Below are 26,781 nucleotides of genomic sequence, written 5' to 3' on the forward strand. Positions count from 1 at the left end.
TGATCAAATCAATAGACCATTCTTTAACAGCTCAAACAGAACTTTAATTGAACATGTTATGTGCAAAGGAAGGCATACCTTTACACTTGGAAAAAAAATAGCAGACCATACTATAAGAAAACAGGAATATCCAAAAATGCTAGTATTACATTCCAATAAACATGCTCAAATGAATGGGTAAGACAAAACATAATTAACAAGCAACATCCCAAAATGAAAGAGAAACCAGCACATTCAAGCCAAAGATTTGTAATACTCACTAAATTTTCCCCATTTATGTTGTAAATAGACTACTCTGGGAAAAACAAAAGGAAAACACTAAACATCAAATTTGAGGCCGAATTAGGAGTAGTTTTCTAAGGAGAAATCGACTAAATATGAAGCAAGAAGCAGAGGGATAATAGAAATTTAAAAACTACCCAGAACCGAGAGATAAAAGAGCAGTGAAGAAGGCTAAAGATACAAAGAGCAAAGAAATTCTTGAGAAAGATTATCTCAACTCTGTGAAGCCTAGCAATATTTAAGACCCAGATAATAAATTACCAGATAAGTCCAAGAGTACAGTATACTCCCTCCCATCCAAATTATTTCATGTTTTATCCTCTAAAAGTTAGTCCAAAAGAAAATAGTATTTAGTTCTATTTTTTAAATTTACTCTCACACATTTTCATATTCTCATAATAACTATGTGAACCTTAAAAAAAATTATAATTAAGGGTATCTTAATCAAAATACCTCTTAACTTTTAGGAGTTAATAAATTTCTTAATTCATGTGTTCAAACTTAAAACTTCAATTATTTTGGATCGGAGAGGAGAGAATAATTTTTATTGCATTTCATACAATTAGTCAATGCCGTGTTGTCCCGCCCCAAGTGTTATTTCTAAGTAAAATAAAATAATATAATAAATTGTCTTTTGTTTTTAATTGGCAGCTTGGTGAGATACCTTGCTGAATTTAACGAAATTCACTTCTTCGGGGACAAGACATACAAGGTGGTAGCTACCTTAGCGATGTACTTGAAGCTCTTTTCTTTAGTGGTTATATGGCCTTAAATTTTGTTTCTGCATATATACTTTGGTTGGAAGTAAGTGTCTTGCTTTGTACTTGGACAGGGAGGAAATGACTACGAGATTTTTTAGTCAGAAAGAACTCTCGGTCACACAGGTAAAGCTAATTCTTCAATTTATTCTTGCTTTTTGAATTGTTATTCTTTTCACAAGGTATTTCCTTAGGAATCACATCGCAAGTTTTAAATGGTTTTCTTTCCTCTTTTTTTGCTTGCTTACTTCAGTTACTAGTCCGGAAGATACAGTGAAGCAATGTTCATTCTTATTCCTTGGCAAGGATAATGCAAGTTCTTGAGCAGGTCTCAATTTTTCTATATATGCGCTGTTGTAGTTGTATGTCAATTTTTGAGTTTGTAATTTGTGTTCCCAGGGAACAAGTGCAAAGAATGCTTGTAGTTAGTGTACTCATCAAAATCTGTATTCTTTGTTTGTTTCCATTCTTGAAGTTAATAATTTATAAAGTACTCCAATATCTTTGCTTTAAACTATGATAAATAAAATCTCACTTCAATAAATGGTTATCATTTGGCCCTTTGGTTATAGAACCACTGAAGTGAAAATATCACACGTCATTTGGCCAGTCGTAGTTGTATAGGCCATTTTTTTATTCTCAAATTTACCCCTTCCAACACATTAAATGTAAGGATATTTTTACCTTTCATTCAAATCCTTGAAAATCTCCTCCTCCTCTTTGCATTTTGTTCTAGTACTGAAACTCGATGCTGGCACCAATTCATTTCTCTTTCCCAGCATATGCCCCTCTCTCCTGTTTTTATTTCTCCTTGAGAACTATCTCTCTTCTAGTTCTCTGTATTTAATCTCACATCCTTGCTTATTCTCTATTAGTATGGTGTGAAATGAATTACAACTATACAATTTCAAGATTGATCTGTATTCTCTTCTTTTTATTGAAAGATTTTTACTTTTCTTTGGCTAATAATAAATATGTCGCTCATAAATATTCACCAATTGAAATAATCTACTACAGACCTTCCATTTAGCCCATTTCAGAGAAGAAAAGCTAATGCCACAAAACTAAATCTTTGTGAATTCAAATACAGAAATCCAACTTCTGCAAATTCCTTACTTTTGACTTAGTAAAAAAAGGATTTATTTGTAAGTCATGTTTTGAATTACTGCAAAACAAGTTTAGAACCTTAGGGGAAATTTGGCATTAGACGAAGCTGTACAAACTAACACACATTTGATAGTCACAAAAAATACATCGTTTTGGGTAAAAGTTGATCAACGATCTACAAACAATGTAATACAAAGAGGTGCTGAACAGTTTTGGGTAAAAGTTGATCAATGATCTACAAACAATGTAATACAAAGAAGTGCTAAACAGTTTTGGGTAAAAGTTGATCAATGATCTACAAACAATCTGCTAAACAGTCTAATAACAAGAAGTCGTAAACAACTAAAGAGATGTATATACAATCCTACCCACTTCTCCAAGTGGGAAGACAACATCGGATCCACTGCCTCTCTGGATGATGGTAACAGTGGTGGCACTAAGAGAGGCCCAAGTATACGATAACAGAGGCACTGTAGCAAGATGGAAGCGTCTGGGTGCATCTCCCTCGTCCATGTGCTCAATAGTAATCTCAAGCAGTATGTCTTATCCCAGCCTTGAGGGAAAACCTATCACAAGCAAAATTTCCCAAGTCAGCCGTTAATCATATACTTCTATGAACTAAAAGATTACTTAGCGCAACCAAAGATATGAGCTGCTCACATCAAAAATGATTTGGCCTCCAATGGAAAAGGTCAGGTTAAGGTGCTCAAATTTTTGGCGGAGCACTGTTACCATTGTTTCACGTATCTTGTGAACCTGAATATAATTTGTTAAGCTTTTACTTTAGTGACACAAAAAAAGAATCAAAGTACATATTACTAGTCAATTGACTGGAAACATGATTTGTAATAATACAAAATGCATTCATACCTTTTTTTAGGGCCTGTGATAAATTAGAGCAAGAGTTTGTACCTTGTCATATTTTTCAAACTCATCCCTTTCTTCCTGACTACAATTCCTCCCAATTGGTGATACATTTAGCATTCCACTTCGAAACTCGATGAACATTCCTCTGGAAAAGAGACAACGACTAAGAAGTTCTGCAGAAACAAGCTCACTATATCTTTCATTATGCTCACCTCTTTATTGGACTATCCAAGTCAGCAATGTAGTGGAGTGTTGTTAGATCTCTAAAATCAGAGATCGACATGGAAAATTGATGAACAAACCCTAAAATAAAAGAGGGAGAAGTTTTTATTTCATCTGTGCAATGTAAAAGTGCCAAAAATGTGCTTCTCGAATATCCTAAAGCTTATATATGTACATATGGTTTCAAAGTTACAAGGACTGAATAGCAAAAATAATATTTGGACCGGGTCTTCATTAAGGTGGGCCTGTGTCAATTTGCTGAGATGGGCTCCGGTCAACATCCCCCCGCAAGCTGCAGGGTGCAAACACAGCCAGCTTGGACAAAAATGAGTGATGAAGTGGACCAGGCAGTGCTTTGGTCAACATGTCAGCTAACTGATCAGCAGATCGCACAAAATGTAGAGAAATGAGGTTAGAAAGTAAGCAGTCTCTAACAAAATGACAATCAATTTCGATATGTTTTGTGCGTTCATGGAAGACAGGATTTTTGGCAATATGTAAGGCAGCCTGATTGTCACAAAATATGGGCACAAGAGAAGAGATAACCAAACCAAGATCACGCAACAGTCGCACAAGCCATATCACCTCAGCTACCACTTTTCTCAACGCCCTATACTCTGCCTCGACAGATGAAAGGGAGATGGTAGGTTGTTTCTTGCTTTTCCAAGAGACTGGACAGCCACCTAATGTAATGTAAAAACCAGTAACCGACCTTCGAGACAGGGCACAGGCAGCCCAATCTGAATCAGAGAATGCCTCAAGAGAATAATCAGGAGCAGAGGACAATAATATGCCTTGATCAGGAGCATTGAGGAGATACCGCAACACATGAATACCAGCTAACATATGGGGAATCCTTGGACAATTGAGAAACTGGCTCAGATGTTGTACAACAAAGGACACATCAGGTCGGGTATGTTGTAAAAAATTCAATTTCCCAATGAGTCTTCTGTAAGCGGTAGGATCAGATAAAAGGTCACCCGAGTCCGGGGTCAACTTGACAGCAAGGTCCAAAGGTGTAGATACAGGTGTAAAATGGGAACACTAAAACTCTTCCAACAAATCAGATGTGTACTTATGCTGATTCATCAAATAACCAGAAGGATGGACAATGATCTCCAAACCCAGAAAATAGTGAACCAAACCCAAATCTTTAATTTTGAACTGAGCATCAAGGAAGGATTTAAGATCATTCATCTCAGAAATATCAGAACCAGCCAGCAAAATATCATCAACATACACCACTAGAACGACCAAGGACGAGCCAGATGACTTGGTGAACAGTGAATAATCATTCTTACTTGGAATGTAGCCTCGTGAAATCAAAGCTTCAGACAATTTTGAAAACCATTGCCTGGAAGCTTGTTTGAGGCCATATAAAGACTTCTTGAGTTTGCAAACCAAAGGAGTAGAAGAAGGTGAACAAGAAGAAGAAATCTGAAGGCCAGGAGGTATTTTCATATAAACGTCTTCATGGAGATCACCATGAAGGAAAGCATTGTTAACGTCCAACTGGAAAACTGTCCAGTGTCTTTTAGCAGCAATAGATAGAAGGCACTTGATAGTGGTGAGTTTGACAACTGGGGAAAAAGTCTCATTGTAATCTATGCCTTCCTTTTGAGTATCACCCCTAATCACAAGCCTAGCCTTGTATCTTTCAATAGTGCCATCAGATTTTTGTTTGATCTTGTATACCCATTTACAAGGAATGGCCTTTTTATGGGGTGGAAGAGCAACAATGTCCCAAGTATGGTTTGCCTCAAGATCCTGAAATTCTTTTAGCATAGCCTCTTGCCAAGTAGGTTGAGAGGCAGCCTGGTGGAAAAATTGAGGCTCATGCAGTTGTAAAACAACAGAAGGGATTTTAGAAGTAGGAAGAGAGGAAGAGGGAAGAACAGAGGTAGAGGTGCAGATGAAGTCTGCAAGGTGCGCAGGGGTGTGTTTGGGCCTGGTACTCTGTCTAACAGGTAGAAAAGGGGCAAAAGACAGCACTGGAGGTGGACAAGGGGTTGGTAGAGGAGTAGGTAGATCAGGTGGAGTGGGAACAGTTGTGGTAGGGGCAGGAATGAGCTGAGGTTCATCAGGAAGATCACTGAAAATGTGATCAGAAGGAGGAAAAGGAAAAGAAGGTGGATTAGAATAAGGGAAGGTATCTTCATGAAACATAATATCTCTAGAGAAAAATATGGCATGAGTGGAGAGATTGAGCAACTTATAACCTTTTTTACCACAAGGGTAACCTAAAAAGACACAAGGAATAGATCTTGACTGGAATTTGTCCCTCCCAGGTTTAGGTGTGGCAGCATAACCTAAACAGCCAAAAGATCTTAAGTGATCATAAGTAGGAGGGGTGCCATGTAGTTTTTCAAAAGGTGTAAGGTTGAGTAAAACAGGGGATGGTAGTTTATTGATCAAATAAGTGGCTGTGAGTACACAGTCCCCCCAATATTTCAAGGGAAGTCTAGACTGAAATAGTAAGGCTCTAGAGACTTCTAAGAGGTGTTTATGTTTCCTTTCCACAATCCCATTTTGTTGAGGTGTATGTGGAATTGTGGTCTGGTGAGAAATCCCATTTTCAGAAAAAAATTGTTGAAGTTCAGTACTGCTACCCAGCTTATAAGCATTATCAGATCTAAAAGATTGGACAGAGATTTGAAACTGAACTTTAACCATGGCAACAAATGCCTTTAAAACAGATAAGGCATTGCTTTTGGAGGAAAGAAGATAAGTCCAAGTTTCCCTAGAAAAATCATCCACTAAAGTTAAGAAATATCTAAAACCATTGTATGTTTGAGTGTTATAAGGCCCCCAAATGTCAATGTGGACTAGTTGGAAAGGAACTGAAGCGTGAGTGGTGCTGTCATGAAAAAGAAGCCTTTGTTGCCTAGCCTTGGGACAAATATCACATATGAACTGTTGTTTAGGAGACAGTTTATCAGACAAAAAAGGCATAAATTGCATTTTATGAAAAGGCACGTGTCCCAATCGTTGATGACAAAACAGATTAGTCTTATTTACATTATTGTGAGAAGTACAAGTAGAACAATGATCGACAGAAGGAAATTCAGATGCAGATGCATTGCAATTGACAGAAGAAGTAACAGTAGAATGTAGAGAATATGTATTGAGGAAGTATAGACCATTGGCAGCTCTACCAATTTCCAATTGCCTCCTCAGAGAAAGGCCCTGTAAAGTGCAATTAGATTTGGTAAAGAGTGCATCACAATCAAATTGAGTGAGCAGTTTATGTACTGATATGAGATTGAAATGGAAAGAAGGAACTAGTAAAACTTTATGTAGAGTCATATCAGTTCTGAGGTGCAAAAAACCAGTAGAAATTACTTTGACTTTATATCCATTAGGTAGTGTAATTAAAAAAGGTGTGATAAGAGGTATAATATTGTGAAGAAGATGTTTTGTGAGGGGTCATGTGATTTGTTGCACCAGAATCAATGATCCAGGGATTTATACCTAAGTTTGACACTGCACAAGCATGAAAAGCAACAGAATGAACTTCAGGATGGGTGAACACACCTACAAAGTGTGCAAAAGCTGAGTTTTCAGATTCATAGAGATGAGTGTTGGAACCTTTGTTGTAGTTGTTGGTAATGCTGGAACTGATCCTTTGTGAACCCAGGAGGAATGGTGTGATCAGGTTTACTAGGAGGATAAGCATTATCTAGATGAGTTCCATCCTCTTGAACACATGAGGCAGATTTCTTGTTTTTAGTAAACTTGTAGTCGGCTGGATAACCATGCAACCTGTGGCATTTTTCAATACTATGGCCAGGTCTCTTGCAATATTTGCAAAATAAGGAAGATGTAGGGGGATGAGCATTGGCAGGAGTGGGAGTCCTCTTAGGATCAAATTGGAATCTTTGAGTAAAATTTCTACCATGATGAGAAGCTGAGGCATTGAAGGAAGCTGATTCATTTGAAAAACTGGAAACAGGGGCAGAAGTTTCCTTCTGTTTTTCATCATGTTGCAGCATAGAGTAGGATTTACTTAAAGAAGGAAGTACATGCATCATTAAAATGTTGCTTTTGCAAGTAGAATAGGACTCATTCAGGCCCCCAAAGAATTGGTACAATTTTTGTTCTTCTAAGAACTTATTGAGTGCCCCACATGTACAGACAGGTCCCACACAAGATGTACTCAGTTCATCCCATAGGGCACACATCTTTGTAAAATAAGAAGCAATACTAGAAGACCCCTGAGCAGTTTCACTGAGTTCTTTTTGAAGTTGGATGTATTTACTACCATTTGATTGGCCAAACCTCTCATTTATATCTGTCCAAATGTCCTTGGCAGAGTCAAAACCTATAACACTCTATGTCAGGTTATAGAGAATTTGTGATCCAAGCTATAACCATATCATTGCATCTTTCATAGAAAGGAAACGTTGGTGAATCAGGATCTGGTTTAGGTGCTTTTCCTGTGATGATCCCCAATTTGTTCTTGGCGGAAAGTGCAGTTAACATATTCTTACGCCAAATAACAAAACCAGTACCATCAAAAGGAGGAGAAACTAAGTGAAATCCAGGACTATCTGAAGGATGAACGTAAAAGGGATGAGTAGTAGACACTGTGAATTCCTCAAAACCCTGAGTGGTAGTTTGATTCGCAATAGACATTGTCGAGAAAGTATGTCAAGGTTGAGATAATCGCAACTCAACAATCACAACACAACAACCAAATCGCATAATCAACCAGAACTTCACCAGTCGCGATGTATACAACAACCATAACAGAGCAATCAATTGCACAATAACCAGAAATCCACCAAACTGTGATGTAAACTATATGCAAACCCTAGAATTCGACTAACATACTACGAAATTGTCTAGAAACCTACAGATCTGGTAGGACAACCCTAGAACCGCTAACACATACAATATATGAAGAGAAATAAGAACAGTTACCGCCTTTCTTCGCAACCTGAAGAAGTAAGGCCTTGTATTTCACTTGTCGAATCAAAAGAAAACACGAGAATCACCCGAACCAGCGATTATTTTGTTCGTCGAATCAGATTCACCACAAAAAAACACCAAAGCATCAAAAGAACACCAAAACGAACCACAAAAATCATGAAGAAATCAGAATCGATGAAATGTTTCTCAACAAAAAACCTCACGGGTACAATCGGAGGATAGAGAAGATCGAGAGGATCATGGAAGCCCGCTCTGATACCATGTTAGATCTCTAAAATCAGAGATCGATGCGGAAAATTGATGAACAAACCCTAAAATAAAAGAGAGAGAAGGGAGAAGTTTTTATTTCATCTGTGCAATGTAAAAGTGCCAAAAATGTGCTTCTCGAATATCCTAAAGCTTATATATGTACATATGGTTTCAAAGTTACAAGGACTGAATAGCAAAAATAATATTTGGACCGGGTCTTCGTTAAGGTGGGTCAGCAAATTGACATAGGCCCAAGAAGCCCACCTCAACGAAGAAATAAAAAAAAAACATAAAATTAAAAGAGAACTCAGTCAAACATATAAAGCACCTAACTAAAAGTAAAAGAAAAGACATTTTCACCGCAACTACAGTTCTCTTCCCAAAACAGAAAACTAGAATGAATTTTGATATCTTCTTAATATGCAGTACTACATTTCATATCCTGCAGTGTGCACTATCTTTCTTACTCGATTTTAAGATCATTTGTGAGACTAGTTACCACTTAGTCACTCATTCCTGAAATACATTTGACTTGCAATGTGTCTTTATCCCGTTAACTCCTCTCAGCCATTAGGATAATTATATTGTTGTCTAGCACTTTTAATTATGAGGTTGATTTATTTCAGCTGCTGTTGTCCAACTGAAGGCTATATTGCTAGTGCTTTTAGCAGATGGAGCTATGTAGAACCCTGTTGCAGAGAAGACTGCGACTCTCCAGAACATTCTTTTATATGTGATGTCTATAACTGGTCACCAACAGAAGCAACAACAATTTCAGTAACAAATAGTTCTGGGCAAATCAATATTAAGAAATCCAACAGTTTACTTCTTATCATTCTACACCCAATTATTTTTTTCTTCTCTTGGTGTGTGTTCGATAATTTTCTCTCAGAAAAATCGATGTGGTCTTCTTTGTTTTGGGATTAAAAGGTAGTGTAGTTGGTGCTGGCTGGTTCTATGGAACTCTGTTTCTCTCTATGTTTTATAACTGATCATGCTATAAAGAATGGGTATGTTGTTATGTGAGTTTGTGGATGTGGATCCGAGCTTAACAATTTGTGAAGCGATTTTATCAGTTCTCAAGTTGCATTCTTACGGTGACAAATCTCATACTTTTCCGAGTATTAATTTTGTCATTGTGATATGAAAAAAGATTCATGTATTCCTATTTTGCCCTCATGGTAAATTTATAAAAAGGGTGATTTAATTATTTTGCAAAAGATTGAAGAGGTTAGGGTGCATGTTATTAAAAAAGATATGATAGGGTGCAAGTCACAAAAGAGAGCACACATTAAAGGTGCAAAATGCAGCGGACATTACTCCCTCCGGATCAAAAAGAGTATCCACTTAAACTTTTATTTTTTTTGGGTCAAAAATAGTGCTCACTTATCAAATAAAAAAAGAATTAATCTTATTTTTTCAGATTTGCCCCTATTAAGTGTTATGTGATCAAATCTCAATACCTATTTAATTAGGAGCAATTTAGTCAAACTACCTATTTTTGTCTAGAAATTAGTATTTTATTAAGGGGTGTGTAAATGGCTAAGTGAACACTTTTTTTGATCCGGAAGGAGTACTACAATAGATTAACATTTAAGGATAAATAAAAATATATACTGTAAGGATAAGGGGTAAAATAATTGGTGCATACACAAGGATTAACATTTGGAAGGAATTCAAGGAAATTATTGGGGGGATTAATAATGTAAATATATTAATGCAGGAATTAATTATTATACATATGGTCATGCAGGAATTAGTAATTGTAATTAAGGATTAGGAATGGATGAGTTATTCTTTTTAATCAGAGGCCTAAATAAAAAAATATCAACAAAAATATGTGTTCTATTTTAATTTCATAAAAATAAATATGCAAATTTATCTTTTACAAATTATATTTAATACACTAATTAGTTACAAATATACCTCATAAGAAGCGTAATTGTAGAATTTTCATAGTATATAAGGTGTAAGTTTTTAAATTTAAAATACAAAGGGCATATCCGAAATTGAATCATATTATAGGTGGTGTGTAGCATAATTAACTTAGAATAATCCCTATTAACATATACATGAAGTAGTAGAGTGTAGATGATTAAGAAGCCATATCCAAGAAAATTAACAAAATAATTAACCCCGTAAAATAAGGAAGAAGGAACGCATCTTTCAATTAAGAAAAGTAGCACAACCAAACAAATACATTAGCAGCAGATTCAAAATTTAGACGTTATGGTTTAGAGTGAGTCTAAATATATGTCTCTACCTTTATTTTAGCACACATATAACTGTTGGAATATTTTCCTTCAATAACGCTCGTCAAAATATTGAATTCTACCGAACCCACGAACCAATAGTTGAATCAGCCAATGTTCAAAAAGAGGTGACTTCCTTTCTGTAAAAGAAGAGGCCAGAAGGTCCATCATTTGGCAACAAAGCAAGCTTCACCAAACTTTCAGCACCTTCTCCAGCAGTTAAGCTCCCAGTATTGGCGGTTATATCTGTTTTGCAATAGCCAGGGCATACAGAATTTATCCGAAAATTCGGATATTTCATAGCTAAAACTCTTGTGTAGGCAATCAGGGCTGCTTTTGAGACTTTGTAAGCTGAGAAGTAAGTTGGCCATCCTTTGGCTTCTATTGATTTCTCTGTAAAATCTTTGAGAAATTCACTCAACACTTCGTCGACCTTTGCTTCTGTTAGGTGGTTAGCATCACTTAGCACTTCTATAGCCCATTCGTTGCACAATAGCTGTAGAATAGAGGATAAAGAAAAACCACATAGTAATTACACTTAGCAAGCAGATGTATACACAAGAATTTGTCCTAGTTTTCTATAGTTGTAGCATTTTTTTTTATTTTTAGTAATTAAATATATAGAAATCTAATCCATGAAATATCATAAGGACAATAACAAGAAGAAAATGTCAAAAAATCAATTACCATATTAAAATTCAGTGATGTAGCTACATAGACTGAAGGATTGACTATCCTTCATCCTTAAATTTTATTATCTACATAGAAAATGATATAGCATATATATATGTAAAAAATTACTTATATAGATACATATTAGATTTTGAACATTCTTGGTGAAATTTCTTGCTTTGCCACCTATTACATCACAAGTTCTAGTGGTTTCACGTACGCTTACCTTACTAATGAATTCGTAGATACGGCTTCTAGTGCTAATACTCGGTATTCACTTTACACACACAATATGTAATTTGTGGAAGAAGAGAGAAAAAGAAATAATACACATGGATAGAAGTACCTTTTGTTTTTCTTAATAAACAAAACAATTTGGAGTACGAAACAATCCTTTTGAAAACCGCTTAATGCGACTGTCAAATATGACTTCCATCTTTTTCATTCCATCGACTTTCACGTCTCATGCCCGATTCTTCCCTGTCTTGCCTCCAACAACAGATTGTGTGAAGCTCCGGGGCTCTCCTTTGTCATCGATAGATTGATGTTGAGCGTCCATTGGCTGAATTCGGTACTACAACTCTCCTCTGTTTTTTCTATTTTGATCTCTCTAAGTTAACTGTTCTCTTTCTATTCTATTTACTCTTTACATGACCTGAGTTTTGCTATGTATATGATGATATAGGAAAAGTAAGTAGGAAAAGTTAACTGTTCTCTTTCTATTCTATTTACTCTTTACATGACCTGAGTTTTGCTCGAATTTAAGTTTATTCCAAATGAATTTATTTGATATGTAACTGCTATTACAAGTAAAAGGGCATAGAGCCAGTAACATTTATGTATATGATGATATAGGAAAAGTAAGTAGGTGAAAAAAATTTTGAATTCCAAAAGTTATCATAATGAGATGTGTGTGTTTAACTGTACGCTGTGGTCATATTTTCATCCGTCTCCTTTTGTGATCTGATAGGTTGAAAATGAGGCTAAAGATTGATGACACAAAAAGAGAACCCATGAAGTAAAAAATGTAACATTTAAGGGTAGAAAATTAAATTTGCTATCATTTTACTTTTGTTTTTAGATCTGCTGTATAGAACGAAATTTTGCTTCATAGTTAAAGTACACCAGTAAAGAAGAGTTGGTGCCAGTGAAGAAGTTATAGCATAAGAGATTAGTCCACCCGGCTTGAATACTATACACAGGAAGGAGATGAAAGTGGAGATAAAAAAGACAATCACAGAAATATGGTCACCACTCACCTTTCCCTACCATTGCATGATATTTTCGCTCAATGCTTTTCTCCATTCTTTTTACGAGCCTTAGTTGAAGATCTCCCTTGAAATTTAATTCTATGTGTGTGTCATACCTGGAACCTAGCAACATCTTTTGACAACATAGCATTCTAAAGTACCCTGCATTTTATACTACTTACTATTGTGATTTACTTGCAATAGAGAAAATGGAGTTCTTAGCTTTACTATTATTAACTTGGTTACTTACACTTCGAAAAATGAAGTTTTAAGATTTCACCAATTATGTATGTGGTTTTAAAATTGTGAGTTTGTAGCTGCTCTCTTCATTGAGAAATATGGAAAAGATACCTGAAATAGCTGGAACTCCTCTACATGGAAAAAGCTATAAAAATTTCTTTGTGTAGTTTATTCCCTATACTATGTTACTTTTAACTTAACTATAATTGGTGAATATAAATATGTTTGAGCCTTTACACTCAGTGCCGAAGCGAGGATTTTCGCCGAGGAGTTCAAAATATAAAAAAGTAAACATACGAAGAAGCCTAAGGGGGTTCAACATCTACTATATATACATAAAAAATAATTTTAACCTTGTAAAAACAATATTTTTTTCGCCGAGGTGGTTCGGATGAACACCCTCGGCTCTATGTGGCTCCGCCACTGTTTACACTTATATTATATGAATCAAAGAATCATAATGTCCATTGTAGTGAAAGCACTACCAATGGTGTTGATGAGTTCATATGTAGCAGTTAGACGAGATTTCAATCTATGAAGCTGATTTTGGTTGGCGAGACCTTTGGGTTAGCTCTGTTGAAAGGAAAATGTGATTCAGTTGAAGACATGTCCAAATATGAACATAACACAGACATCTGCAATTTTCATTCCTTGTGTTATATTATATTAATATCGTTAAGTTGAAGGAATAAAAATCTACAGCCAACATTGATGTGTAGATCTTAGTGTTGGGCCCATGCAACGCACGAGCATTCCTATCTAGTGATCCAGATAAGCAGTAATTATCCATATCAAGCCATTATAACCCTTAAATCATTTAAAAGAATTGTTTTTTTTCTATAAGATAATAATAATAATAATAATAATGATGATGTATAGGACCACTATTGCCTGTGATACAATTTCTTCTTTTTTCCCAACATGTATAATTGAGTTGACAATATACGATGACAATATAAATTGATTTTACAATATCAATATGTTTTAACAGGCTATATATAGCAGATTATTTACTTTATTTTCTACTATATGATCAAACTAAAATTATTATAAATAATAACCTCTTGTTGTATGTTACATTAACCTAATGAAGTAAAAAGCTATAAATTGCTAAACTTAACATAATTAAGAGGGTTAACCATATATTTACCTTTAACTTCCCTAAGAAAGAAGCGACATTAACAATCCTTGGGGAATTAGAGAGTTGAAGGAGAGGGATAAATGCTTCACTCATTCTTTTTGCACCATAGAAGTTTGTCTCTAGGCATTGTTTTGTCAACTCATAATCTGTAACAATTCCTGCAATTGATTTCTCCATACTTTCCCCTTCCTGCATAACGATTAAATTGTTATTTCACTAAATGTATATGACAAAATGACTGAAAAATTATCAAAGAGAGATCTCCCATCCATTTTCCTTAATTCTAGTTTAACATATTAGAATTGAAATCTTACTTCATTTTCAGTAGAAATGGTTACGAAATCTCCTTCTATTAAATTTTGTAGTATAACAACATCTCCTTCCACCATTAATCCACCAACTCCTGCGTTGTTAACCTGCAAAGCAATCATAATTTCTCATTTTCTTAAAGAGTATGAAAGACGTACCGAGGAAAAAGAAAGGAATCAAAAGAACTTAATTAGGCTGGGGAAGAATGTCAAACTCAAAGGCTAAAAATGCAATATTACAAATACAGAGATTTTACATCTAAGTAGAATAATATAATGACCTCATTTTTTTTTTCTGGAAGGTGTAACTATCTAAAAAAGAGAAGGGCTGAACCTCCAATGTTTTTAGGAGCATAAACACGACTTTTTTTTTGTTCAATCACCCACTATGATACCTACTTAATGACTAATTCTTATTCGTGTCAAGTAGCAGCCTGTTAAGGGGTAAATTGCTTTTTATCAAAAGATTATTTATTTGAAAAATTTAAAATAGAAATATCTGATTAATTAGTGATAGACAAATCTCAACTTTTCATCACAATCCTCGGTAGCATATACACCTAAGAGATTAAAACCATAATTATTTAGCATAGCATATGGTTGTTGCCTATTTTTTGTAAATCTCGAGGATCCTTTATATTTTACAAGTGATGAGCGTCCCCACCAGGAAAAATATGTTATTAAAATTATTTTTGCATGTATGTTCACCTATTTTTGTAGTCAAGGAGCCGATACCTTTTCCAAACCTTTCTTTATTTGTTGCACCCCGCAATGGATTCTAATTTAGTAATCACTAGGTGCGGGCCCTCCCATGGTGAGGTCGCGTGATGGGTCAACAACTCATGCAGGAAATATTTCTACTGAATACAATTTTTTTAAGAATTCAAGATATTGAAAAACATGGGTACTCTACCATATCCAAATTATTAGATGCACTGCAAATTAAATTGATTGACAACGTAGTTATGAAGCTGATAGCATTGGTTTGACTGAGGGATAGAGCAAAATATCCCAAAATTCTGTATTCCCACATCCATTTACATCTTGCAGGTGGTACTTAAACTTCATTTAAAATAAGGCAAAATCAAGAACCCAGAACAAATAAAATATAGGAATGAAGCTTCACCATACTAACAAGTGAATACTCCCTTTCGTCCATATTATCCCTCTTTTGAGGTCCTTATACATAAAGATACTTAATACTATTGTACTCTAAATCATAGGCATATGTGTCTAAACTACCCTTTTGTTTCTTCTTAAACATCAGACTTTTGTTAAACTCTCCAGTAATAATTGAAAATCTAAAAGTTGATTTGGAGGAAACAGTAAATGACTTCTTCTTTTGCCAAAATTACCCCTGAATTTTGAAAAATAGTTCATTCATGCCCTTCGTTATACTTTAGGGCTAATTATATCCTTACCGTTATACTTTGAGCCAAATATACCCTTGAACATAACGGCGTGCCACGTGTCAAAATCTCAGTGGCCAACTTATTTTCCCTCTTTTATTTTTCATCCGGATGCCTACTCCTTCCGACCCAATTAATTTATTACCCGACCCGTCAATAACATATCATACCCAAACATATCCCTTTCTTCAATTTATCTATCCTTCCCTACTATGTTCCTCTAAACACTACAATAATCTCAACAAAAAAAAAAAAAATGGCAGAAAATTCATCTCAACAAAACTTCATATGTTTACATGGAGATTTACAACTTCACATAATCCAAGCACGTCGTTTACCAAACATGGACTTAACCACCGACCGTTTACGCCGTTGCTTTACCGGCTGTGACGTCTGCCGTCAACCACCGTCAAACGACGATGAACACGACGGCGAAATTTCCAATGTGAAAACCTCAAACCAAAAAATCCATCACCGGAGAATAATAACAAGTGACCCCTATGTAACTGTGTCAACCCCACAGACTGCTCTTGCACGTACACGTGTCATACCCAATTCACAAAACCCTGTTTGGGATGAACATTTTAATATCCCTTTAGCACACTTTATGGACTGTTTGGAAATTTGTGTTAAAGATGATGATGTTTTTGGTGCTCAAGTTATGGGTAAAGTTACTATTCCTGTTCATGATATAGCCAATGGTGAGGTTATTCAGGTTGGTTTCCTGTTATTGGTGCTTCAGGTAAACCACCAAAACCAAACACGGCTTTGAGGTTATGGATGAAATTTTTAGAGAGAGAGAGAGCAGCGTTATAGATATGTTATACGGGTTAGGTAAATTAATTGGGTCGGATTTGAAGGAGTAGGCATCCGGATGAAAAATAAAAGAGGTGAAATAAGTTGGCCACTGAAATTTTGACACGTGGCACGCCGTTATGCTCAAGGGTATATTTGGCCCAAAGTATAACGGTAAGGGTATAATTGGCCCTAAAGTATAACGAAGGGCATGAATGAATTATTTTTCAAAGTTCGGGAGTAATTTTGGCCCTTTTCCATTTTTTTTTCTCCCTAAAACGTCAAATATTCTGAAACAAATTCAATTTATTAAAATGACTAATATTTGAGATCGAGATAGTATCCCCTTATCGCCTTATCCCCCACTCGTACATTCGTAATTACCAGAATATCGAGCCTTCCAAATTTAGTTTTGATGAAGTTAACAAGAGAAGAAATACTAGCTGGATCCATAACATCAAGTTGATGAAACAAAATCTGATCATCAGTAAAGCTTGACTCCTCTTTGAGCCTTCCAATAGCTTCAAGGCCTCTCTTTTCATCCCTTGCTGTCAACACTACCACTACTCCTTTACTTGCTAGTTGCCTGCATGTTTCATATCCTATTCCTTTGTTTCCCCCACTCACCACTGCATACCTGTACGTCCATACCATATACTAGTATTTATAAGATATACCAAAGAGAATTTAAGTTATATATACGTTATTAGCAATAATTTAACATGTTATAGCACGTTAGTTTTCTTTTTTTCCCAAAAATTATACCTACGTAAACCAAAGGAAAACTACTACAGGTTACCTTGTGCTCTCGAGGCTGGTTATTTTCTCTGCCATTTTTGGAATAGAGTTGAAAGGATAAGTAGATCTAGGACTGTTGCTCTATTCAGCTTTTTGGTCTAAGTAGGTTTATCGAAAACAGTGTTTGGCGTTCGGTAAAAATAGTCCAGAAGAGAGAATTATATAATACTGGAGATTGGAGAGAAACAAGGCGGCCAATGGCTATTGTTTTCTTTATTTCTGATGCCTTGTCCTGTTTCTAGTGCCAGTCAAACCAAAAAAACACTAGTATGCTTCGACTATTATTCATAATTATTTGTGTTAGTCTTATACACGTGTTTTTAGTGTTTTTAGCGCTAGTTGTGTGGGGTCCATCCCCATGATGGCAAAGAAAGAATTTAGCACAAGCCAAGCGAGTCTTGTCAAAAATAGTTGCAAAAGTTAAATTTGGCACCAATCAAATTGCACCTTTTGTCAACAATAGTTGCAAAAGTTGAATTTGGCACCGGCCAAATTAAATGTAAAGATGAAAAATGACACATTTCATCCTTATAAATAGCAAGCTCTCCATCATCTTTAAACACACACAAAAAAAAAGAGAAAAAATTATAGAGAGCAAGGTATTCCATAGACTGTAAGAAAATAGTCTGTGAAGAAAAATAGAGTGTTAGTGATATTGTAGTGAGGTGAGAAAATAAAAAAAGTGTTATTTCTTTTGAGGGTGTAGTGATCTTAGGAGTATTTGTACTCGTTACTACACAGTGTAAAATTTCTTGCTATAGTGATATCAGTTGCTCCTCTTGGCCGTGATTTTTCCCTTATTCAGAAGGGTTTCCACGTAAAATTCCGGTGTCATTATTGCTTCATTTTATTTTTGCTGACTTAACCATAACTTAGTGTTCCGCGTTTATCACTAATACCGTGAATATTATTTTTGCGGGGCTATTTTATTCTCAACAAGTGGTAACAGAGCCAAGGTTCTGTCTGAGTATGCTCTGTGGTTGCAGCACAGTCTGAACTTCCACATCAGAAAAGAATTACTTTGGTCTCCGAATAAATAGTATTTGTATTTGTGATAAACGATGGAAGCCAACACTAGTAGAATGGTTACTTTGAGTGGCGTAAATTATGCCATTTGGAAGGGCAAAATGGAAGATTTGCTCTATGTCGAGAATTGTCATCAACTTGTCTTTGCCACTAAAAAGTCTGATAATAAATCAGATGAAGAGTGGAATTTGTTGCATTGGCAGGTTTGCCGCTTTATTAGACAGTGCGTTGACGATAATGTGTTGAACCATATTTCTGGGGAGACACATGCTCGGACCCTATGGGAGCATCTTGAAAGTTTGTATGCTCGGAAAACTGGTAACAACAAGATGTTTTTGATAAAGCAAATGTTGGGTTTAAAATACCACGATGGTTCCGCAATGATAGATCATCTGAATATTTTTCAGGGGATCATGAACCAGTTATCTGCTATGGGCATTAATTTTGATGAAGAAATTCAAGGGTTGTTTCTACTTGGTTCCCTGCCAGATTCTTGGGAAATTATTAGAACTTCATTATCAAATTCTGCTCCGGATGGTGTGATCTCTATGGATCTTGCCAAGAGCAGTCTTTTAAATGAAGAGATGAGAAGAAAATCTCAAGGTTCCTCCTCATCAGATGTCTTGGTGACTGACACTAGGGGGAGAGGTAAGAATCGTGGTTCTCAAAATAGAGAACATCATAGAAGCAAATCCAGAAGCAGACTTAAAGATATTGAGTGCTATCATTGCGGGAAGAAAGGGCACACAAAGAAGTTCTGCCGGATTTTGAAAAGGGAGAATAGAGATAAGGAGGAAAAGAAAGAAGATGGCAATCGTGTGGCCACCGTCACTACAGAAGATCTTGTTACTGTCCTTGATGCGTATCTGATAAATATTGCCTGTGATGAGTCAAGTTGGGTTGTGGACAGTGGTGCTGCATCTCATGTGACATCAAGGAAGGAATTTTTCTCATCCTATACTCCAGGTGACTTTGGAACTTTGAGTATGGGTAATGAGACTGTATCTAGGGTGGCTGGTGTTGGAACGATTTGTCTGGAAACTAGTATTGAAACTAAACTAGTTTTAATCAATGTAAAGGATGCACCCAATATTCGTTTGCACTTGATCTCTGTTGGTGTTTTGGATGATGAGGGATATGTCAGTACCAATGGTGCTGGAAAGTGGAAGCTTACTAAAGGTTCCATGATTGCGGCTCGTGGCGAAAAGTGTCGTGGTCTATATTGGACTACGGCCTCTACCTGTGTTGATATGGTGAATGCAATTGAGAGCAATAGCTTTTCAACATTACGGCATAAGAGGCTTAGCCACATTAGCGAGAAAGGACTAAATGTTCTAGCAAAAAAGAAATTATTGTCAAATTTTGAAAGTGCTAAATTAGAAAAGTGTGAGCACAGTTTGGCTGGAAAACAAAATAGAGTTTCTTTCAAGTCTCATCCTCCTTCAAGAAAGACAGAGTTGCTTGAGTTGGTGCATTCAGATTTATGTGGTCCAATGAAGACAAGGACTTTGGGTGGTGCACTTTACTTCGCTACCTTTATTGATGATTGCTCAAGGAAACTTTGGGTCTACGTCTTAAAGACTAAAGACCAAGTGTTGGGTGTCTTTAAGCAGTTTCAGGCCTCAGTTGAAAGATAAACTGGAAAGAAGCTGAAGTATATTCGTACCGATAACGGTGGTGAGTATTGTGGATCGTTTGACGAATACTGCAAGCAACAAGGTATCAAACACCAGAAGACTCCTCCTAAGACTCCTCAGCTTAATGGTTTAGCAGAGAGGATGAACAAGACCTTGATGGAAAGAGTTAGATGTTTGCTCTCTGAAGCAAAGTTGCCGAATTCCTTTTGGGGTGAGGCATTGTTGACCGCCGCATATGTTATTAATCTATCCCCTGCGTTTGCTTTGCAAAGTGATGTTCCAAACAGAGTTTGGTATGGCAAGGATGTTTCCTATGACCACTTGAAAGTGTTTGGTTGCAAAGCTTTTGTACATGTGCCTAAAGATGAGAGGTCAAAATTAACTGCCAAGACAAGGCAGTGCATCTTCATTGGTTATGGCCTTGATGAGTTTGGTTACAAGCTATATGATCCAATTGAGAAGAAGGTCGTGAGAAGTCATGATGTTATCTTCGTGAAGGATCAAACCATTGAAGATATTAACAAAGCGGAGAAGATAAAATCTTCAAGTTCTAAAGGTTTAGTTAATCTTGATCAAGTCCCTCATATAAATATTGATGACGTTGGTGGGCTCGATGACGATGGTGATGCCCAGAATTATGTTCCAGATCAACATGTTGATGATGATAACGATGTTGCTATTGATGAGGTAGATGCTCCTACTCATGAAGTCGTGGATGAGTCAGATATTCCACTTAGAAGGTCTACTAGACAGCATGTTCCTTCTTCCTGTTATTCACCTAATGAGTATGTATTACTCACTGATGAGAGAGAACCTGAATGTTATGAGGAGGCCATGGAAGATGAGCACAAGGATCAATGGATTGAAGTCATGCAAGATGAGATGAAATCTCTGCATGAGAACCATACTTATGAGTTGGTGAAATTGCCTAAGGGAATGGGTGCTTTGAAGAACAAGTGGGTGTTCAAAGTTAAAGCCGAAGAACACAACTTGAAGCCCAGATACAAAGCTAGATTGGTTGTTAAGGGATTTGGTCAAAGGAAAGGTATTGACTTTGACGAAATATTTTCTCCTGTCCTCCATTCGGACAGTTCTTGGTTTGACTGCTAGTCTTGATTTCGAGATTGAGCAGATGGATGTGAAGAATGCTTTTCTTCACGGTGACTTATAAGAGGAGATTTATATGGAACAACCTGAGGGCTTCAAGACAAAAGGTAAAGAAAATCTTGTATGCAAACTTAAGAAGAGTCTATATGGATTGAAGCAAGCTCCCAGACAGCAGTACAAGAAGTTTGAATCTGTTATGGGGGAGCAAGGCTACAAGAATACTTCTTCAGATCACTGTGTGTTTGTACAAAGATTCTCTGATGATGACTTTATCATCCTTCTACTATATGTGGATGATATGTTGATTGTAGGCAGGAATGCTTCCAAGATTGATGAGTTGAAGAAACAGTTGAGTAAGGCTTTTGCAATGAAAGACTTGGGTCACGCTAAACAGATTTTGGGCATGAAAATTACTCATTCGAGAGATGAAAAGAAGCTTTATTTGTCGCAGAAAAAGTACATAGAACGTGTACTGGAGAACTTCAATATGAAGAGTGCTAAGTTGGTTAGCACACCTCTTCCTGGTCATCTGAAACTGAGCAAAGAAATATGTCCTACAACAACGGAGGAAAAAAAGAGAATGGCCAAGATTCCTTATTCCTATGCCATCGGAAGTTTGATGTATGCAATGGTATGCACTCGACCAGATATTGCTCATGCAGTCGGTATTGTTAACAGATTTCTCGAAAATCCAGGGAAAGAGCATTGGGAAGCTGTGAAGTGGATACTCAGGTATCTAAGAGGAAGCTCAAATGAATGCTTGTGTTTTGGAGGAACAAATCCAATTTTGAAGGGCTATACAGATTCTGATATGACAGGTGACCTTGATAACAGAAAATCCACTAATGGATATCTGTTTACTTTTTCAGGGGGAGCTATATCATGGCAGTCGAAGTTGTAGAAGTGTGTCGCACTGTCTACAACTGAAGCGGAGTATATTGCGGCTACTGAAGTTGGCAAAGAGATGATATGGCTCAAGAGATTCCTTCAAGAACTTGGATTGCAGCAAATGGAGTATGTTGTCTATTGTGACAGTCAGAGTGCAATAGACTTGAGCAAGAACTCCATGTACTATGCGAGAACAAAGCACATCGACGTCAGATATCATTGGATTCGTGATCAGGTAGAGAACGAATTGTTCCAGGTCAAGAAGATTCACACGAGTGAAAATCCTGCAGATATGTTAACCAAGGTGATTCCCAGAGACAAGTTCGAATTATGCAAAGAACTTGTCGGCATTAACTCTATCTGAGAAGACGGAGATGCCTCCTTCAGTTGAATGGGTCTGGAGGGGGAGATTTGTGGGGTCCATCCCCATGATTGCAAAGAAAGAATTTGGAACAAGCCAAATTGCAAGTTTTGTCAAAAATAGTTGCAAAAGTTGAATTTGGCACCAACCAAATTGCAACTTTTGTCAACAATAGTTGCAAAAGTTGAATATGACACCGGCCAAATTAAATGCAAGGATGAAAAATGGCACACAATACAACATAAGACATCTATAGCTACGAAATCTTAACTACGATTTTAAAAATTGTGGCTAATATATAGTAATAGCCACAAAAATTTGAGTTTCATGGCTATCTATAAACTCGTAAAATTTCTTAGTCACGAAAATTTAATTGACAAAGCTAATTACTCACTTTTGCTATAATTGCTAATAATCGTGGCAATAATTACCTAAATAGCTACAACTTTATTGCTACAATAAAAATTTGTAGCTGATCATAAGTTTTTGTCACGCGATAGAAGTTACTGTAGCAATAGTAATCTTTTAGCCACAATAAATTATTTGAAACAAAATGTTGTAGCTAAATAGAACTTTTTGCTTCAAGTTATAAAAATTGTGGCAATATTTAAATGATATAGCCACAGATCTTTTGCTACAATAAAACTTTGTAGCTAATCATTAATTTTTGCCACAAGTTAAAACGTATTGTAGCAATAGTAACCTTTTAGCCACAATAAATTATTTGAGACAAAATGTTGTAGCTAAATAGATATTTTTACTTCAAGTTAACAAAAAATTGTGGCAATAGTTAAATGATATAGCTACGGATCTTTTGCTATAGTAAAATTGTGTATCTAATCAGTAATTTTTGCTACAAGTTGAAACTTGTTGTAGCAATAGTAACCTTTTCGCCACAAAAACTATTTAAAAATAAAATATTGTAGCGAAACAAATATTTTTGCTTCGAGTACTAGAAAATCGTGGCAATAGTCAGCTTAATTAATATCTACAATTATTTATCATGATGAAATAATATAGCCACAGATTTATTGTTGTGATAAACTTTCATAGCTAATCATTATTTTTTATCACAAGTTAAAATTTAGTGTAGCAATAATTATCCATTAGCCACATTAAATTATTTGGAACAAAATCTTGTAGCTAAACAAATATTTTTTTTCAAGTTATATTTGAGAAAAAGTGAAAATACTTTTCATAATAATTACAATTATTTGTCATGACAAAATGAATAACTACAATTTTAGAGTTACAATATACTTTTGTAGTTAATTATAACTTTGGTTATACACGCGAGGTAATCATTGCAACGGTAGTACTTTAACCACAATAACTTAACTATGATAAATTAATATGGTTGCATCGATTACGAAAATCATGATAAGAGACGGTTTAACAAGGATAAGCCGTTAAGTTACAACAACAACATACCTAGTGTAATCCTACAAGTGGAGTTCAGGGAGGATAGGATGTATGCAGGTCTTACCTCTATCTTTGTGGGGGCAGAGAGGTTGTTTTCGAAAGACCCTCGGCTAGAAAGGAACAATGTTAAGTTATGAAACAAAATTAAATATAAAAATTAGATTTTTCCTAAAAGATAGAATATAGTTATTTCATTGTAATAATTAAAGAATTAATTACCATTCAAATAAAAAAGTAATCTTCATTAATAGATCATTTGTATACCTACTTGTAACCTCAAAATTTATTATGCTCCCATATTATTTATTGCAACTTGTTATTTTTATGTTAATTATATAATTTCGTATGTAAAATCAATTTTTTAGTGATTATAGAGATATTTATGTATATCTAGTATTTTATTATTTTGAAATAGAGTAATTTCTTTTGTGTAATCACTTATTTTCAAAATTTATATATTCATATTGGAGATTTAATAGTTGTAGAGATATTGTGTATATGGTCTTTAATTATTTCTAACAATTACTTAAAAGTAATTTCATATATTTAAAATATGACTGTGCTCATATATTGAAATATTTTGCAGTCGCGTTGGTGCATTTAGTTTTGATATATTAATAATAATTTTTTCTTGACATTTTCTAACTACATAGACGTTGAATAATGATCAATTTATATTTTCATCACTAAATAAATAGAAAAAAGAGATATTGAAACAATGATGAATTTACGACAAAAAATGAAATTTATCGCTAATTTTGCGCTAATGCATGCCGAATTATTGATGAAATCTCTATCACTGATAGTATTATTCATACAAATTTTTACATAATTTTATTTTATTAAGTTACACTAAGGATTAAGAATTTAATATGGTTGATATCTAAGTCCATATAAAAATTAACTATATGATAATTCTTATTAAATAAGTATTAATTTTAACTTCCAATTATAATTTAAAAAATAATGGAAATATCTAATTAATATGTGAAAAACTATTATGTAAAATTTAAACAATTATAACTTTTAACAACTATAACTTTTACCACTTACATTGTAACGGTCCTTTACTATCTTAATGGGTTATTAACTATCATAAATCAAATTATATACTATATCTACGAATTGAGAATTTAATATAATTTGTATACAAAAAGTGTCTTGTACTATTATTTGATATTTTATAATACTTTTAGATGTTATTAAGTTCTATAAAAAAAAGTTATTTAATATGGTTGATATATAAGTGTATAATAAAACTAACTAATACTATATCATAATTCATATTAAACATTATTTATAAGTCATATTAAACTATAACTTTGTATTAAGCATTAATATACAGGTTGTTCATTTTATGGTCTAATGTTATTTTAATAATTTATCATAAATTTATCTAAACACTAAATATTAAGAATTTAATATAATTAAAATAGGGAAGCAATTAACAAAACTAACCATATATACCATGTAGGATGAAAAGAGATATAAAGAAAATATTTATTTTATAATAACCTTGAACTCATGCAAATAGTTGGTTTTTTCCATTTACTTAATGTTAATTATTATATTTATTAATTACATTATCATAATCGCTACTTATAGTGTAGATTTTATACATAAGACACGTAAAAGAGGCATATTGGCCAAACAGTAAATCCCTAAAACCTAAAGTTCATTTTTCTTACTCCCGTCTCCCTCTCTAGGCGCAACAACCCTCTCCACTTTTCCATTCCTTTCTTCAATTATTGGTAACAGCTTGTTCTCTTACTAGCATTCACGAAAATTTATGAAGTCTCAAAAAAGAAGAACAAGAAAGACAAAGAGGAGCAAGAGAGAACCCACGACTTTTATATTAATGGTATGTTCATCGTGTTATATTTAAGGATTTTTAAATCTCCTTACACCTATTCGACTTAGATTTTTGGGTTCAATTTTGCAGGTATAGTTGTTTCATAGATATAGTGCCTTATTTATTATTTATAGTGAGTGGGGATAATCGAATATGAATATTTTATAGTTGTACTATATTGGGAGGAACCATAACTTGTCAACTTTAAGAATAAAGCGACATTAACAAAAAATTCACATATATACTATCATAGCGGATAGCATTTTGGATAAAGAGCATATATAATTGTTAACCAAAATTTCTTGAGTGCAATGACTTTAATCGTTAGAATCTTAAAGTTGAACCATCAATTTTAGTTCTTCAGTCATTTCACTTATGAAACTTTTGGTTCACATGTATGGTTCAACCTTATGATTGTTAATTTTTTGTTAAAATTTAGGATCTTAGTTCAATTGTAAGCCAACTTAACGGATCAAAACTCATACTTCTTTTGTGGTTTGCATTTTTCCTTTTGTCATATGTTAAAAGTTTTACTAAAAGAATTATCAAGACATAATTTGTTCTCTCCTTGAAATTCTATCAGTAATATTTTAATTAATCATATTTGTCTCTTTGAAGTAAATTTTTTTTTACATGTTAAAACTATATATATGATCAGTTATCTCTGCTTCCTAATATTAAAACACTTTACCATTTATAGGTAATTTTGCTGGAATCGGAGAAGAAATGACAAGCTAAAATCGATACTGATCAAATTAAGCTACAGTTTGAGACCATGGAAGGAGAGAAAGGAGAAGACTATGTGGCTTTGGATCTCAAACGAGATGGTGTCCTAGAAGTGTAACAACCCGATATTTTCCAAGTAAATTTTAAAGTTACGTCCCTAAATATAGCTTAATAGTTGTAACTAGTTTCATATCATAGTAGGTACTCATTATATCCATATAATATGTATATATATATATATATATATATATTGTTGAGAATATTATCTATATGATATAATATTATAGATGGTGAATTAATTAAAAGTAAATTAGTGGGCCAGGCCCACTACTTCACCACTAGTCACGTTAAGGTGAAAGTTAGAATTCAGAAAAATCATTATTCTAGTTATTAGCCTTAAAAGAAAAAATAAGAACGAGGGAAGGAGAACCGCATAGGGTTTGCAGTTGCTTCCAAAATATAGCAGTGAAGTGAAAATTC

General features: G+C 34.8%; 2 protein-coding genes and 1 long non-coding RNA gene across 5 annotated transcripts; 1 reads left to right on the forward strand and 2 right to left on the reverse strand.

Annotated features, from left to right (window-relative positions):
* Nucleotides 1–407: 407 nt before the first annotated feature.
* On the forward strand, nucleotides 408–1,592 carry LOC132645605 (uncharacterized). The gene is made up of 3 exons (XR_009584141.1): nucleotides 408–994; nucleotides 1,115–1,166; nucleotides 1,294–1,592. It is a non-coding gene; the product is annotated as an uncharacterized LOC132645605 (long non-coding RNA).
* Nucleotides 1,593–2,232: 640 nt separating this feature from the next.
* LOC132600003 (phosphomannomutase-like) lies at nucleotides 2,233–3,370 on the reverse strand. Of its 2 annotated transcripts, XM_060313140.1 has the most exons (4): nucleotides 3,227–3,370; nucleotides 3,060–3,159; nucleotides 2,808–2,903; nucleotides 2,233–2,713 (listed from the first exon to the last, which is right to left on the reverse strand). In XM_060313140.1, exons 1-4 carry the CDS (start codon nucleotides 3,295–3,297, stop codon nucleotides 2,435–2,437), a joined length of 546 nt encoding a protein of 181 aa, XP_060169123.1. In that variant the 5' UTR covers nucleotides 3,298–3,370; the 3' UTR covers nucleotides 2,233–2,434. The 2 variants fall into 2 exon arrangements, 1 of the variants encoding a protein (XP_060169123.1); XR_009567097.1 differs by having other exon boundaries at nucleotides 3,018–3,370.
* A 7,191-nt stretch (nucleotides 3,371–10,561) lies between these two features.
* On the reverse strand, nucleotides 10,562–17,537 carry LOC132645606 ((+)-neomenthol dehydrogenase-like). Of its 2 annotated transcripts, none has more exons than XM_060362684.1 (5): nucleotides 17,284–17,537; nucleotides 16,869–17,141; nucleotides 14,287–14,388; nucleotides 13,982–14,161; nucleotides 10,562–11,165 (listed from the first exon to the last, which is right to left on the reverse strand). In XM_060362684.1, the coding sequence occupies exons 2-5, from the start codon at nucleotides 17,136–17,138 to the stop codon at nucleotides 10,788–10,790; spliced, it is 930 nt and encodes a 309-aa protein (XP_060218667.1). In that variant the 5' UTR covers nucleotides 17,139–17,141; nucleotides 17,284–17,537; the 3' UTR covers nucleotides 10,562–10,787. The 2 variants fall into 2 exon arrangements, with proteins under 2 accessions (XP_060218667.1, XP_060218666.1); XM_060362683.1 differs by having other exon boundaries at nucleotides 16,869–17,121; nucleotides 17,284–17,535.
* Nucleotides 17,538–26,781: the final 9,244 nt, after the last annotated feature.

This window comes from Lycium barbarum, chromosome 6 (assembly GCF_019175385.1).
Source record: "Lycium barbarum isolate Lr01 chromosome 6, ASM1917538v2, whole genome shotgun sequence".
Taxonomy (NCBI): Eukaryota; Viridiplantae; Streptophyta; class Magnoliopsida; order Solanales; family Solanaceae; genus Lycium; species Lycium barbarum.